The sequence below is a fragment of the Mustela lutreola genome, chromosome 2, assembly GCF_030435805.1.
Source record: "Mustela lutreola isolate mMusLut2 chromosome 2, mMusLut2.pri, whole genome shotgun sequence".
In the NCBI taxonomy this organism is placed as follows: Eukaryota; Metazoa; Chordata; class Mammalia; order Carnivora; family Mustelidae; genus Mustela; species Mustela lutreola.
In genome coordinates this window covers 166459713-166477666 of record NC_081291.1, presented here as the reverse complement: position 1 = coordinate 166477666, position 17954 = coordinate 166459713, and the positions used below count along the sequence as shown (strand labels likewise).

The window sequence follows — 17954 nt, the reverse complement described above, 5'->3', positions numbered from 1 at the left end:
TTCTAGTCAAGCATAGGTTCCCAGCGTAGCTTAAGTTAAGCACTAGTTCTCTTCATCCCAAATGCCAGGACACATAAGCCAATAACTCTGAGTGGTTCTCTTGAAACCACACTTCACTTGGGCTAAGGCAAGTCCCTCCATGAGAGGGGACCTGACTCTAAGCACACTGACAACTCTCTTTTAAAAAAATCCTCACTTGGGGTTCTTGCCCCTTACATAGTCTTGAGGTTGAGTGATGATGATAGGCCACCTCACATGGCCTTCACAGGTGGTCTAGACTTCTGCTTTCTGCTTTAGAAGTGAGGATGACTTGCCCTATAATATCATTCTTAACCTTTGGAACCTCATCTAAAATAAAAGTACAAAGGGCTCCATTTGAAAATTCTGCTCTGTATTATCCATTAAAATTCAGCTTTTAAAAGAAATTCAGTGATACTAACAATGATCTATCCAAAAAGGAAATCAAGAAAACAGTCCCATTTATAATAGCATCAAAAGGACTAAAATACTTAAGAATAAATTTAAGTGAGGAAGTAAAAGACCCATATACTGAAAACCAAAAACATTGATGAAAGAATTTGAAGGAGACACAAACAAATAGACATCTGATGCTCATGGATTGGAAAAATTAATATAGTTAAATTTTCCATGCTGCTCAAAATGATATGCAGATTTAGTATAGTTCCTATCAAAATTCCAATGGCATTTTTCACAAAAATAGAAAAAGAATCATAAAATTTATAGTCACAAAATATACCATATAGCCAAAGCAATTTTGAGAGAACAGAGTTGGAGGCCTCACACTTCCTGATTTCTCACTATACTACAAAGCTGTAGTAATCAAAACAGTATGGTACTGGCATACATTCAGACACATAGATCAACAAAACAGAATAGAGAGCCCAGGAACAAACTCAAGCATATATGGCCAACTAGTTTTTACAAGGGTCCCAAGAATACACATGGAAAAGGATAGACTTTTCAATAAATGGTGTTGGAAAACTAAATATCAATTTGCAGAAGAATGAAATTATCTTACAGCATACACAAAAATCTCCTCAAAATAGGGTAAAAACTTAAACACAAGACCTGAAAGTATAAAACTCCTAGAAGAACACATAGGGGAGAAGCTCCTTGACATTGGCCTTTGCACTATTTTTAGATATGACACCAAAGCTTGGACAACAAAAGCAAAAACAAATAAGTGTACTATATCAAACTAAAAAACTTCAGTATAGCAAAAGAAAGAAACAACAAAATGTAAAGGCAACCTATACATTGGGAGAAAATATTTTTAAGTCATATCTGATAAGGGGCTAATATCCAAAATATATAAGGTACTCACTCATTCAACTCAATAGTAAAACAAGAAACAACTCATTAAAAATGGGCAAAGGACCCAAATAGACATTTTTCCAAAAGAGACAAAAAAAATAGCCATCAAATACATGAAAAGAACCTCAACAGCACTAATCATTAGGGAAATGCATATCATAACCACAATGAGATATCACCTCCTACCTTGTAGGATGGCTTTTACCGCAAAAATAAAAGATAAAAAGTGTTAGTGAGGATATGGAGAAAAGAGAACTCTTGTCACTCTTGGTAGGAATATGAATTTGTGCAGCCATTATGGAAAACAATATGAAAACGATTATGTTAAATGGTTTTTGAGGTTCATTGGAAAGGTATAAAAAAGAATACTGTATGATCCAATAATCTCTATTCTGGTTATATACACGAAGAAAAATCATTTACATCTTAGAGGGAAACAACATCTTCTATTGACAGAAGAATGGGTAAAGAAAGTGTGTGTGTGTGTGTGTGTGTGTGTAATTCAGTTTTAAAAAAGAAACAGATTTTTCCATTTGCAACAACATGGATGAACCTGCAAATCATTATACTAATGAAATAAGCCAGACACAGAAAAAGAAACCTGCATCTCATTTATAAGTAGAATTTAGAAGAGTGAAATACATGAAAGCAAAGAGTAGAACACTAGTTACTGGGGTGGAGAAGTGGAAAATCAGAGAGATATTGTTCAAAGGGTACAAAGTTGGAGTTATGTAAGATTGATAAGTCTGAAGATCTAATGTACAGCATGATGACTATAATGCTATATTATACTGTTGAATATATATATTATATATTATAATATATATAATACTATATTGAATGTTGAATATTTTCTAAGAGTAGATTTTAGGTGCTCTCATTGTACAAAAAAACAATGTTAACTATGTGAGGAGGGACATGTTAATTAGCTGACTGTACTAATCATTTGACTATGTATGTTTATATTGAATCATGTTGCACACCTAAAATATAGACACTTTTTATTTAAAAACTAAGGAAAAAAAAAAAACCTAAGGGACATAAAAACAAAGGGACATAAAAACAAAGATAAACTACTGATGCTACTTCAAAATAAAAATCTTCTGCACAGCCAAGAGTCAACAAAACTAAAAGGCAACCTACTGAATGGGAGAAGAGTTTTGCAAATGATATATCTGATAAAGGGTTAATATCCAAAATCTATAAAGAACTGATACAACTCAATACCAAAAAAAAAAAAAAAAAAAAAAAAAAACCAACAACAAATAATCCAATTAAAATGGGCTGAAGACATGAACAGAGATTTCTCCAAGAAGTCATAGAGGGCCAAGAGACACATAAAAAGATGCTCAACATTGCCACTCATCATGAGGGAAATTTAAATCAAAACTACAATGAGATATCACCTCATACCTGTTGGAATAGCTAAAATAAAAAACACAAGAAACATTGTTGGTGAGAATGCAAATTGGTACATCCATTGTGGAAAACTCTATGGAAATTCTCCCTAAAATTAACAAACAAACAAACAAACCAACAAACTACCCTACAACCCAGGAATGGCACTATGAGGTATTTGCCAAAAAATACAAAAAACACTAATGCAGAGAGATACATGCATCCCTATGTTTATTGCAACATTATTTACAATAGCCAAAATATGAAAACAGCCCAAGTGTCCATCAAGAGAGGAATGGATAAAGAAGATGTGATGAATATCTTTTAGCCATAAGAAAGGATGAAATCTTGCCATCTGCAACAACATGGATGGAGCTAGAGTGTGTAATGTTGAGTGAAACTAGTCTGTCAGAGAAAGACAAATAACATATGATCTCACTCGTGTGGAATCTAAGAAACAAAACACATAAGCAAAGGAAATAACAGAGAGAGAGAGGCCGACCAAGAAACAGACTCTTAACTATAGGGAGCAAACTGATGATTACCAGAGGGGAGGGGAGAGAGTGGGGATGGGTGAAATAGATGAGGGAGTTTATCATCATTTATCACAATGAAAAAAAATAAAATGATAAAAAATTAAAATAACTAAATAAAATAATTTTGTGAAAATGGATAGCCATGATGAGATGATGGCTTACCCATTGAGTTCATCCACAGAAAGCCGTAGTTCTTGGCAATAGTGAGATGGACTAGTGAATAATTGGCCAGAGATGAGGATGCTTGAAGAAAATGGGGGAAAATAAGAGAAAGACGAAAAGAAAGGACATTAATATGGGTAGTTCCTTCCTCAATGAATTATTATGAGCAACAGAAGGGATTAGGCATGGAAAACACTTAAGTGTCAAATTGTTACACTGTAACTGTCCCCTTAAATCCCTTTGAAGATGGTAGGAACCTATGGTAGAAAACAGAGTGGTTGATTAAGTAACCAGTCTGTATAAGTTGTGCGCGTGTGTGTTTTAATAAAAAGAAATAATCTAGCCCTAGAATTATGTGTCTACTTCTACTTTCAATGACTACTGGTGTAAGTAAAACCCACCAGGTTCATGGTCACGTGAGGGGAGGAAGAACAGAAGTGAGGAAGGGCAAATAGCTACAAAGTTAGTCTGAAAGTTCACGTGTTGTATCCAGTTTCTTATATTTTCACTACTCTCTTTTTTTACTAACTTTGGTTTATGCTAATTGGCCTCCTCTCTGTTCCCACAGCATGAGGTGCCTCCACCTCAGGGCCTTTTTCCTTCTTCCCTCTGCCTGGAAAATTCTTTCCGCCCAAATCCACATGGTTCACACTCTCATCTCCGAATCTTTGTTCAGATGTCGTCTTCTCCATGGGACTGTTTTAGAGCTGTAATGTCCTCTGTTTCACTTCCGATAGGAAGTTTTATTTTTCCTCTTTTTCCTGTTTTATTTTTCCCCACAGCATTTGTTAACATCCTGTATAATGCACTAGTTTGGCTTCTCCCCACAAGAAAGGGAATCCCATAAGGACATTTTGTCTTTGTCTGATTTGTCTGTGGATGTATCTCTATCACCTGGAATAGTGATAACACATGATTGTCCCTAAGATTGATAACTCAGTAAATATTCTGGGGGCTAAGAATATTTTTCTGTAGGGGCCCCTGGGTGGCTCAGTCATAAGCATCTGCCTTCTGCTCAGGTCATGATCCCATGGTCCCAGGATCGAGCCCCGTATCAAGCTGCCTGCTCAGTGGGAAGCCTGCTTCTCCCTCTCCCACTCCCCCTGCTTGTTCTCTCTCTTGCTGTTGTCTTTCTCTGTCGAATAATAAATAAAATCTTTAAAAAAATTTTTTTTTCTGTAACTATTTTGTCAGTAAGTATTGATAGCTCAGTAAATGTTCTGGGGGTTAAAGAGGAACTGATTAACAAAGGAAGGGCTTCAGGGAGAGCAGAGGAAGGTTCCCTGAAGAAACTGGCATTTGGCCAGGTTTTGAAGACTGGGCAGCCTTGTGAGGGGAGGCTGAGAGGGGCAGAGAGGCAGGGACAGAGGTCTCAGTGATTCTGGGTGGCTGTGTGGGGACCATGACTGAATTCCAAAGCTACCCTCTGGTTCTGTAGCAAGGCTAACTACTCTTTATAAGGCTACCAGAGTGGAATGAATATAGTCTCTGGTGTCAGACAGTCTTGAGTTCAATTCCTGTCTCTGCCACCTACTAGCTGTGTAACCTGGGCAAGTCATTTTGCCTCTTTAATATTGTTTCCTTATCTCGAAAACCAAGACTATTATCTAGTTCATATGGTTATTATGAGTATCAAACATGAAAATGCATAAAGAACAAGTATAAAGCTTAGACCCACACAAGACTATCTGAGAAAGCATGCCATGATCAAAAGAAGAGTCCAGCAAACAAAACTAATCTCCAAATAAGTCAAGACCTTTACTTATATTTTTTAATTCCTTAAAGGTAGAACCAATGACCAAATTAATATTTCTTTTTTTTTAAACGACCATTTTCTCCTTTATCTTTTACTTACCTCACCTCCCAACTACTCACCTGTCTCTTTTATTTGGTACAGAGTATGTCCATATGAAATGATCTTTAAAATTTAAGTTAGTTTGAAAACTATATCAATATTTCTCCCAGATTAACCTCCCAGCCCCACCATGAGACCTCCAGCATTGCCCTCTGTCTCCCTTCTCTGGCGATGAGAAGGACAGTCCCCAGGAACATGGCAGGAGTCCAGGTGAAGAGATTCCATTCTATTTCATAATGTCATGAGAAGCCAACCAGAATTAGCTCTTAGAGAACATGTTTCTGTCTCTTCCATTTAACTCAGAACTGAACAGAGCTGTCTTCTGACTTAATTGAATTTCTAGTGATAATATAAAGGGCTAATTTTTAATTTTAGTGGAAAAAAATTTTTAAGTTGAAATAGAAATGGGCTAGGAAAGTTTTGAAACTTCTCATCTAATCTCATGGCAGTTTTCAAATTAATATAAGCAAGACATTTTGTACAAGTAGTGTTTTCTTCTAACCCCCTTCTCTTTCCTGGAAACATGGGTCATTATTATGTATCTCTGGATGCTTGCAAGGTTTAATAACAATAAGCATTCAAACTGAAGAACAAATAAACAACCAGCAGACAAAGCAAGCAATTCTTTGTCACTGGGTTTGGCATATTAGTCGCCTACACAGCATGTCATGATACAGAACTAACTATTGAGTGCTGAGGAGGCTTGGCTGTATTGTAAATGTAAATATAACCTTGAAACAGAAAACACAAAAAATAAGCTGTCTTATTCATATGCTGAAATAGATGATCAGTAGGAATCTCAAAGACTTGGCTAAGAGGAGTATAAATATAATTCTTTTAAAATGCTCTATTTGATGTCAAAAGAGAGCCAATTATGTCTTTTTATAGTTATAGATCTCCAGGTCAGACTCTAGGAAGACACTTTTTTTTTTTTAATTTTTTATTAACATATAATGTATTATTAGCCCCAGGGGTACAGGTTTGTGAATCACCAGGTTTACACACTTCACAGCACTCACCATAGCACATACCCTCCCCAATGTCCCTAACCCCACCTCCCTTTCCCTACCCACCTACCCCCCCCACCCCAGCAACCTTCAGTTTGTGTTGTGAGATTATGAGTATCTTATGGTTTTTCTCCCTCCCGATCCCATCTTTTTTCATTTATTCTTTTCCTACCCCCACACCCCTGACATTGCCTCTCAACTTCCTCAGATCAGGGAGATCTTATGATAATTGTCTTTCTCTGATTGACTTATTTCGCTAAGCATAATACCCTCTAGTTCCATCCACGTAGTCACAAATGGCAAGATTTCATTTCTTTTGATGGCTGCATAGTATTCTATTGTATATATATACACCACATCTTCTTTATCCATTCATCTGTTGATGGACATCTAGGTTCTTTCCATAGTTTGGCTATTATGGACATTGCTGCTATAGACATTCAGGTGCACATGCCCCTTCAGATCACGACATTTGTGATACCCAGTAGTGCAATTGCTGGGTCATAAGGTAGCTCTATTTTCAACTTTTTGAGGAACCTCCATACCGTTTTCCAGAGTGGTTGCACCAGCTTGCATTAGGAAGACACTTTTAAAAACAAAACAACAGGGACACTTGGGTGGCTTAGTTTGTTAAGCATCTGCCTTTGGCTCAGGTCATGATCCCAGGGTCCTGGAATCAAGTTCCACATCAGGCTTCTTGCTTAGCAGGGAGCCTGCATCTCCCTCTCTGTCTCTCTGACAAATAAATAAAATATTTAAACACACACACACATACACACAAAACAGCCCTGAGAAAGAATCAGTGTTCCTGCTACTGGTATGCCACAGTTTGATCACTGTCTGCTGCTGGGGCAACATGTGTGCACTGTGACAAGTAATGCCTTGCAGTCTCATACTCAGTTCAACACACAGAACAAACCCTCGTTGAGGGCTTACAAAGGCCCAGCCCTGAATAGACACATAGGTACCACACACTGCTGTTACTAACAGTGTATGAGACCACCCAGTGGGTCTTTGCCCTGTGTCCTCTGCCCAGAGGCTCCATCTCCCCTCCCCTGCCCCCACTCTTCCATCCCATTCTGCAGGGGAGCCTTCCTGGAACTCTGAATAAGGCATACCTTCTTTTATGTGTTCTCATACATGGATTGCTTTCTGTAATTCTCTGGTTGATGTCTGTCTCCTCTATGAATTCCAATCCCAAGGGAGTTGATCATTGTGCCCCCAGTGCCAAACGCAATACCTGGAAGATAGAGGATCCCCAATACTGGTCAATAAATGAAAGAACATAGGGAGGTAAAAGCAAGAGATAACAATGTGGAGATTGTTACAGGTCAGGTCATGTAATACCAAGGAACTTTAACCTTGAAGCATACTGTAGAGCCAAGAGGAGTGGGTGGGATTTAATTCACCTGAAGAAGTAGATAGTTTTCTAAATGCCTTTAGTGCTACTCGCATGTAAGGAACAAGGTTTCATAGTAAAGGGATCATTTTTTTCAATAACCTGTGGAACATGGTACAGACCCTCACGCCATGACCCAAACAAAATTCAGCAGGAGAATGAGAAGACTGAAATGAGCTTAGGTTCCCTGGGGATATTGATGGGGTGTCATTGATCTTTTTGTTTCCAGAAACTTATTGGCACACAGTCAGCCCTCAATATACTTAACAGGCCTGTAAGAGGAAGCATAGAGCAGCACTGATACCTATGACAAGCAAGAGGCACAGTAACACAAAGATCAAGGCAACGTATGAGACTGGGGCATTCACTGTTCCTCCTCCCATGTGGTCCAAGAACAGAATGTTCATGAATGAATGAATTTTCCGTTCCCTGCAGTAAAGTTTCAAGAAGGAAGGATTTATGTCACCTTAGTTTCGGATTCTCCAAAAAAATAATTCAATCAGTCTTACTAATACAAATGAAATTCTCTGTCAAGATATCATATTTCAGGGACGCCTGGGTGGCTCACTGGGTTAAGCCTCTACCTTCAGCTCAGGTCATGATCTCAGGGTCCTGGGATCAAGGCCCGCATAGAGCTCTCTGCTCAGCAGGGAGCCTGCTTCCCCTCCTCTCTCTCTCTGCCTGCCTCTCTGCCTACTGTGATCTCTGTCAAATAAATAAATAAAATCTTAAAAAAAAAAAAAAGTTATCACACTTCATCAGGATTCCACTGATTCTTAACAGAATTAAATCACACGGAGCTATTGGTCAGTATGGGTCATTGGATTGGCTGGGGATGATGTCCATTGCTTGTCAAGTAAGAGGTATTTTAATAGGTGACTGGCAGTTGCTTATTAGACTGAGATTTCTAGGTAACAGTAACACTGCCTACAAATAAATACAAAGTTCTCTTGATAATTACCTCTTAGTTCTTTATCATTATTCTCACCATTGTTATCACATCACTACTTTAAAACCATTCCTTTCTGCTTTCACTTACTAAATCACTCAGTGAATTCTATGGAGGTCAGTTCTCAGGGTGAGAGGGAGGGAGGAAGGAAGGAAGGAAGGAAAGAAGCTCCTTCATGGGAGGTAAGCTAAAAGACTGTTGACCAACAGTGAAAGGCTTCACTCCCTCCTACATGAGGAATTGAGTCCCTGGGTAAAGGAATCATTCTGTTCATCCTTCTGAGAATCTCTTAAAACCTGGACAGAGTCTTTCTTCTCTTCCCTCTCTCTTCTCGCTAGCTCTCTCACCTCTTCTTATTGTATTAATTAGGAGAAACACATATCTCTCAGTATCTCTTAATATCCAAAGATTACTTATGACTAGTCATTCTATCCCTCTGTACATTTTTTGTCTTGCCTTATTTTTAAAAGCATATGAGGTTTGTCTCCCCCTCTGATTTCTCCCAACTCACTTCTCCTCTCCTTCTCCCAATGTGCTCCATGTTATTCCTTATGCTCCACAAGTAAGTGAAACCATATGATAATTGATTCTCTCTGCTTGACTTATTTCACTCAGCATAATCCCCTCCAGTCCCATCCATGTTGATAAAAAAGTTGGGTATTCATCCTTTCTGATGGACGCTTAATTCTCCATTGTATATATGGACCGTATCTTCTTTACTCATTTGTCTGTGCACAATGAATCTTGGAACCCTGAAAAAATAAAATGAAATTTAAAAAATAAAAATAAAACAATGACAACAACAACAAAAATAAACTAAAATAAAAAGATATGAGGTAACTTTAAAAAACACAAGAATACAAAAACTTTTAAAATAGATTACTGGCATAGAGAAATGCAACATATTTCTGTATGGTTGATTTTATATCCTGCAGCATTGCCAAATTCGTGTATTAGTTCTAGCAATTTTTTTGGTGGAGTCTTTTGGGCTTTTTACATAGAGTATCGTTTCTGCATTTCACTGCACTTCTGCAGTGAAAGTTTGACTTCTTTCTTGCCAATTTGGATGCCTTTTATTTCTTTTTGTTGTCTGATTGCTGAGGGTAAGTCTTCCAATGCTATGTTAAATAGCAATGGTTAGAGTGGATTTTGCAGTGATGTGGATGGAACTAGTGTGTATTATGCTAATCAAAATAAGTCAGTCAGAGAAAGACATATAATACCATACGCTTGCACTCATATGTGGAATTTAAGAAACAAAACAGACGAACATATGGAAAGGGGAAAAAAGAGAGAGGGGGAAAATAAACCATAAAAGACTCTTAACTATAGAGAACAAACTGAGGGTTGCTGGAGGGGTGCGGATGGGGGGTTGGGCCAAATGGGTGATGGGCATTAAGAAGGGCACTGGTGTTGAGCAATGGGTGTTATATTTAAGTGATGAATTACTATAAATTCTACTCCTGAAACCAATATACTATATGTTAACGAACTAGAATTTAAATTAAACTTGAAAAATAAATAAAATAGGTTAGTAAAGGAATTGCTGCAGATAAGGACAAAGATAAAGCCATCTCAATAAAAGAAATAAAATTCAGATTCACTCTGTGATCCAGTGATGGGGTGTTCTGTTTCACACGGTCATTCAAGAATCCAGGCTTCTAGCAGGTCTGTCACCTTTAAGTTGTGATGTATAAGTCCCCCTGCTTCATAGTATCAGATAGCATATGAGGGAAGGTCATGGAAGATCTTACATGGAAGGTTTTATACATCAGGTCTTGAAATGACAACCATCACTCCCACTCATGTTCCATTGCCTTAGACTTCATACATGGCCACACCTACCCAACCACACTTACCCAACCACCAATGAGGCTAAGAGATGTAGTTTCATCTGTACCAGAGAGAAGACTGGGTTTGGCGATTACCTGATAGTCTGACATGCTGACCTATATTCTCACTAAATTGTGGGGCTAAGAGCAATATTTCACTCTTTCCTTCATCCCCAGTTCTCAAATACACTGAGCCTCAATAAGTATTTGTTGGATAAATGAAAACTGTGCATATTCAGTATTTAAAACATTTTATCTGCCATCCTGATGCTGGTTGCCCATTTTAGTTCCTCATACAGCACCATCTGAGGCAGCCTCTAACGCATTTCCCCATGTCCGACTGTATTCTGGGAGCTCAGGTAAAGTGTGTCTTTGATGCCTATTAGCAGCCTGCATTGCAAAATGATTATTGTTGATCATTACTGTAAATCACTTATAGATGATTGGCATAAACCATCATGCCAATTTATTTATATATCCTACATATTTTTTTCAGAGATTTGATTATCCTTTTTTTTTTTTTTTAATTTAAGCATGTCATTTCCCAGAACTGAGATACCTGGGAAGGTGGGATCCTATTCATTACTAATTCAAGCTTACAGGGAATGAGCATGCTATCATATTATAAGGATATTATTAAGAATATCAGACACAGTATACAGTATTTTTCTTTAAAAGATGAGAGAAGGGGTGTCTAGGTGGCTTAGTCAGTAAGTGTCTTCCTTCAGCTCAGGTTATGATCCCAGGGTCCTGGGATTGAGCCTTGCCTTGGGCCTCCTGCTCAGTGGAAAGCCTGCTTTTCCCTCTCCGTCTGCCCCTCTCCACTGCTTGTTCTGTCTCTCTCTCTCTCTCAAATAAATATTTAAAAAATATTTTTAAAAAAAGACTGAGGAGAAATTTGTTGTTAATCACAATAAAAAGAAAGCTGCGTGTCTCTTGAAAATTGACTGGTTTTATCCTATGACAGCCATTAATGACTTAACAATTTTTAACATTGTAACCAGAAAGTTCTGACTAAATGTGGGACCTATATCTGTTAAGAGTACAGGACATGGGGTGCCTGGGTGGCTCAGGGGGTTAAAAAAGCCTCTGCCTTTGGCTCAGGTCATGATCTCAGGGTCCTGGGATTGAGCCCCACATTGGGCTCTCTGCTCAACAGGGAGCCTGCTTCCCCCTCTCTCTTTGCCTGCCTCTCTGCTACTTGTGCTCTCTCTCTCTCTCTCTCTCTGTGTCAAATAAATGAATAAATAAATAAAAATCTTAAAAAAAAAAAAGAGTACAGGACATCAAGAAATGGATTTTGTGTACTATCCCCACCCCCAGATTTTGACAGGGATCAACATACTTTTTCTAACTATATTTTCCTTGCCTTTAGTTTCCCTTTCTATCTATTCCTGTTATCTTCTTGAATTGAGTATTTATGGAAGTGACCTTAAATATATTTGTTTTCCAAGAGATATGATCATGTTTTCAATGGAGTGTATTGGGTATTTTTCTTCTTCAATCTGCCTTGCTTCAACCTTAGGGATATTTTCAAAGGAATATGAATTAGTCCTTCATTTTGGGAGGAAGAGGGAGAGAGGAGAAGAATGGGAAATGATGGACTAGAAAGTTGGGGATGATTTTGAAAGCTAAGAACTGAAGTAGATAAGTAACCATATTGCACATATGAAAATGTTATGTACAATTGTGGAAACTCCCTGCAAGGTAAGTTCCATGAAGGTGAGGACCTTGTCTTCATTGTTGTGTGTAGACTGGAGTCCTACACAGAGTAGACACGAACACAACATATTTTGAAAGTGTGAATGTGATATACTTGGAATTAGGAGAGCTGAGTTAATATCATAAAATGATATTGAATATTGGCTATGGTGCCACAAGCATATGCCTTTTGGAATCAGTTTCATAAAATGAAGCCATTAGACTATGTATTCACCAAGGTTCTTTCCTTCTCTAATGTTCTCTGCTGTACATGCCACCCTTGTTAGTTATAGCAGCATATTAAACATGGGAATGTAAACACCATGTTTGGTGTTTAATTTGGGAATTTTCTTTTCAAAATAGGATATCCAGCTATATCTTCCATAGCCGTTGGAGATGTGGATACCTCGACTCCAAATACCACCCTTCAACGTGAGTATAGTGACTGAAAAGAAACAAAACACAAGATTTAGTACAGCTCTGACAACACTGAGGTTTTGGCAAAAGGCTATATTTTTCATTTGATGTTGGTATTTTGGTTTTGAGTTGCTCTGTGGCAAATTGTAATCTAAATGGTGGCTATACATTGATATGACAATCAGTATAATCTTTAAAATATGGGTTGGTGAATTATTATACTATACTTTTCATTTCTCATGGAATTTTAAGATAACATGAAAGTAGTCTTGACAGTACTCCCATTGATCTGATTTGGCGACAAGAACTGAAAAAGAAAGAAAGGCAGTGACAAGTTGGCATTAAACATAAACTACAGAGCTTTCGCTTAATATGCCAGCTGTGTTCCTGTGTAGGAAAGCATATTTTCAATTTCAGATTTCCCCAAAGTCACATAGATTAAAAATTCAGCACATCAAAGTAAAGTTAAATTACAGCTGTATAAAAAGGTTGGATTCCGAGAATTTTGTCTTTCAGCCAGCAATTCCAATGTGACTACCCAAGGCTTCAACTACTCCTGGACCCCTCGTGGGCAAGATACCAAAAACTGTAAGTGTAACTGTGAGTCCCTCGGGGTCTTCTGGGCCTCATTAATTCAGCCAACATGTATAATGAGCAACTACAACGTGCTCTGCTCATAATCATATTAACAAATACTTACAAAACGTCTACTGTGTTTGAAGCATTGTTGTAGTTGCTGGGGATACATTTGTGAACAAAAACAGATCCAAAAACAGTTCCAAATTCTGGGGGAAGAGAGACAGGCAAATGGTGATGAGTGATAGGGAAGAAAGCAAGCAGTGAAGGAGGCATTGAAGATCTGGTGGGAGAGTGGGTTGCCATTTTCAATAGGGGGTTTTGCAAGGCCGTCCTGAGGAAGGTGGCAACTGAATAAAGATATAACTCTCGGGGATGGAAGAGCTAACTGAGGAAAGAGTGAGCTAGCCAGAATACACATGTCACTAAAAGCAGTGAGAAGAGGGAGCCCCGTGTGAGGCACAGAGCTGGTGTGGCCATTTAATCTGGCCACCCTGCAGCAGCGTGTGCTGATGCCACATTACTAGGTATCCGCAGCATCTGAAGGGAAAGTCTACTACCTCTTAGTGGTACAAGATAGAAATCTGCTTGGTAGGGAAGTGGCAAGGGATGTAGCTGCCACTAAGATCCCAGATGCTGCTAGTGCAGAACTCTGGGCTTAGCTGCTAGGCCCTTGGCCACAAAGAGTAAAGCCACGTGTCTCTTTTAGGAAAGCGTTTCAGTTGTACATTTAAAACCTCTAAAAGTCTTTTATACCTGCTGGCTCAGTCATCTTACTTCCGAGAATGTGTCCTTAGGAAGTAGATCAAATAGCAAAGAGGAACATGTATCATATTGCTCTTTGTAGCATTAGTTATTTATTTTATCTCTTTTATGGACCTCAAGTTCATAGATCTGGATTAATCATAATCCTTAATTCATGATGCACTTTGACCATTTGTGTATGATCCTCTGAAATTTAATTTAACATATTTCTTTTAACAAATATGCTAATAATATAAAAGACACCTGTGAATTCAGTGCCCAAATATGAGAGATAAAAAGGGGAGTATCAGAAGAGAGAGCATACCCAGAGAGCCACAAATAAGCATAACCTAGAGGTGCCAGAGGTGGCATGGCAGATTCCTGTGAAAAGAAGAGGCAGTCAGCAAATAGATCTGCAAACCTTGATTATTTACAAGAAACAAAGTATTAAAATGTTTGCCTGCCATGCACATTACGTAAAAATAGGCTCCATAGAGTGTGAGATCTTTATGTCAAAAGCAAAACATTAAAGCAGGTAATAAAATAAAGGTGAATTTCTTTCTGGCTGTGAGGTGAGGAAGGGTTTAAAGAAGAGAAATAAAGCACTAACCATAAAAATGGTGGAAACAGTAGAATACCATAAAGTTAAGAAAATTCTATCAAAAAACACCTTAGCAGAAGTTATAAAGAAAAGGCAAGCTATAGTGTGGAAGATATTTGCAACAGATGTAATTGAAAAATGATCAGGAATATATAATTGACAGAGAATCAAAACTTTATATCAAGGGTATATAAAGAATGGCTAAAATCAATTTTTAAAAATATAAAAACATTAGAAAATGAGCAGAGAAGAACATCACAAAAGATGTAATAAGTGGCTAGAAAACATCCAAGGAGATGCTTAGTCTTTCTGGCAATCAGGAAATGCAAATGAAGACGAGAATCAGATAACCGTTTCACATATAATCAATTGGCAAAAATTAACAAGTCTGGAATTGCCAAGTGTTAGATAGGTTGTAGATCAATATAATGTTTTATATGTTGCTGGTGAAAGAACAAGTTAGTACCATCACTTTCCACCATTTTGACATGGTGTTGTTGTTGTGTGTGTGTGTGTTTTTAATTTTACTTATTTATTTGACAGAGAGAAATCACTGTAGGCAGAGAGGCAGGCAGAGAGAGGGGGGAAGGAGGCTCCCTGCTGAGGAGAGACCCTGAGATAATAACCTGAGCTGAAGGCAGAGGCTTAACCCACGGAGTCACCCAGGCACCCCTTGACATGGTATTTTAATGCCAAACAATTTCATACCCTACAACCCAACAGTTCCATGCTTAGATTTATACTCCACGGCTCTACACATGCTAATATATGTAACCAGGAGATATGCACACAAATGTCAGGGGAAAACACTACTCATAATAGTAAAAACTCTAAATAATCTAAGTCACCATAGCCAAGAGAATAGGTAAATAAATTATTGCATAGTCATATAATATTATAGAGCAATGAGAAATGAGTGAATGACAGCCAAATACAACAGTATGAATGGATCTTAATAAGATTGTCTTGAGTCAGAAAAGTAAATGCCAGGTGACAATATAAGGAACGATATATATGTTTTTAAAGATTTTATTTATTTATTTAGAGAGAGCACAAGGTTGGGGGGGGAGGAGCAGAGGGAGAAGGAGAGAGAATCTCACGCAGACGAGATAGTAATTCAATGCAATATTATGAAGTCAATCCAAACAATAGCCATAATGTACTAAGCTAGCCAGTACATCTTATTGTATAAACAAGGTTACTGGCTAGAAAATTTTCACCCATCAGATATAAATTGAAAATAAAAATATTATATAGACTGGGGATGAAATTCCATACTTAATACACTAACGTTTATCCAAATGGTGTTAACAGAAAATTAAGTTTGTAATGAACTCTGTTGAAACTCTCCTTTACCTACACTGGTAACACAAGATAAGTTCCTTATCTTTTTTGTTGCTGCTTACCTGTATCCCCCGTGCCTGTGGTAATGTCTGGCATAGAGTTGGTGCTCCACAAATATTGCTGATTAGATAAAAGAATCAATACTTGTTGGCTGTGGAGGGAAATTATGTAGCAATGGTGATAAGAGATTATTGGAGGGGCACCTGGGTGGCTCAGTCAGGTAAGCATCCAACTCGTGATTTTGGCTCAGGTCATGATCTCAGGGTCCTGGATTGTGAGATCCAGCCCTGTGTTAGGCTCTGTGATTAGTGTGGAGTCTGCTTGTCCTTTTCCCTCTGCTTCTCCCACCTCTCTCTCTCTCTCAAATAAATGCATAAATAAAATCTTTAAAAAATAAAAAATAAAAGTTTATTGAACAATATTATAGGATAAAGTAGAAATGAAATTTAAATTTATGCTATGATTATATATGTTATCCCATATTTTCATTCTCAGCATAATACTTGGTGTCTAATGATTTCCTTTATTTTATTTATTTGATTTTTTTGTTGTTGACAGTATACTGAAATCTAAGATACACAACAAAAGGAACATAACCTTTGCCTGTCTTGTTCACTATAGTATCATAATGCCTGTAGCAGTGGCAAGCATACAGTAGGTGCTCAGCAAATATTTCTTGAATAATTGAAAGAATATGTGTACATATGGACAAGGGCAAGGAAGAAAACACACACAAACATACACAGTGAAAAGAAATGATCTGCTTAAATGAAATTTTTGAACTTTTTGTTTGCTTTATTTAAATTGTTATTACAATAGTATGTGTGCCCAGAATAAAAAAAGAAATCCTATTTACCCCACGTATCATATCATTATGAAGCATAGAGGCTACCCAAAATATTCTCTGCCCTAGAAACCGGAAAACGAAATGGTCTTGCATGAAAGTGCTTTATAATTTACACAAGTGTATTCTTGGTCTTTTTAGTAGATTTCATAATGAAATGAACTATGCAATTCCTCACATCTTCTGTCCTCCCCACTTGAAAACTTCTTTTATCCTCAGACATCTCTCTATCATTCCTACCATGAAATAGCTTTAGAAATTGTGAAATCTAGGAAGGGACTCTAAAACCCAAACAAACAAAATTTTCCTCACCATGAAAACTCACTTGTGCAAATAAGAATATCTTGTTTACTAGTTGCCATTTTTTATCCACAAGCTTAAAGAAAAAAATTCCCTGCAGTGAGTTGCTCTATTTATAATCATTCACAAAAACACATTTGGATCCAACAAGTTAATATTGATTGCTCACTCCCAAACTATTTTTGAAACATGTTTCTACTCGTTGGATTGGACTATAATGTGACATCCAATATTAGATGATGCATTTGGCAAGATTCATGACAGGCATTGGTAATGGGGGTTTTTTTCCTTCCAGTATGTTTATTTAAAGAGATTTATGAAATGTTCACAGACAGAAAAAGAATGATAATGGATGGATTCCTGGTGAAATAAACCCACTAGCAGTGTTTCTAAAGCTTTTCCTATTTGTGAGCACATTCTAATGGGATATTTGCTTTTACATGCATTTTGTGTAGCTCACATATATTTGGATGTCACTGGAAGATTCTGGGTGCATTGCATTTCTATTAAATTTATAAGTATGCATTTTAATATATTCTTTTCTTGTCATTTTATCAACTTTAGAATATTAGCATCTAATCCTAGTTCAGCTTCCAAGTTTCCAACTGCCTGGAACAGAAATGTTTATTTTACTTTAACCACCTATGAAATGGGGATATCAACTCTGACCATCTAAATACCTCAAGTGTATAAGGCTAATAACATCCTGGATGTTCTCATCCTGACATTCAGGTGATCAGGCCATAGAGCAGAAAAGAGAAGCTTAATTACTTTTCTCTTTGTTTTTCCCTGCCATTCATCTGGTCCAGTGGAGCCTAAAGCCACATTGAAATCAGTCAGTCTGGCTAAATTAGAGAAGCAGAAAAATGAAATGATTCTCCATAGGCCCCTGTGTTTCCAATTTGCCCCATTACCAAAATCAACAAGCTTATCATTACCTTACCACGTGTGCCC

At 37.6% G+C, this 17954-nt stretch overlaps 1 protein-coding gene across 6 annotated transcripts in view; it reads left to right on the top strand.

The window, feature by feature from the left end:
• CD96 (CD96 molecule) overlaps positions 1 to 17954 on the top strand; it is an 89981-nt gene that overhangs the window by 60889 nt on the left and 11138 nt on the right. For 3 of the 6 annotated variants that reach the window (XM_059164189.1, XM_059164188.1, XM_059164192.1), the window contains exons 9-10: positions 12538 to 12606; positions 13108 to 13191. In XM_059164189.1, coding sequence (XP_059020172.1) covers positions 12538 to 12606; positions 13108 to 13191 — 153 coding nt within the window. The remainder of the gene's footprint in view (positions 1 to 12537; positions 12607 to 13107; positions 13192 to 17954) is intronic. The other 3 variants (XM_059164193.1, XM_059164190.1, XM_059164191.1) reach the window with 2 other exon arrangements.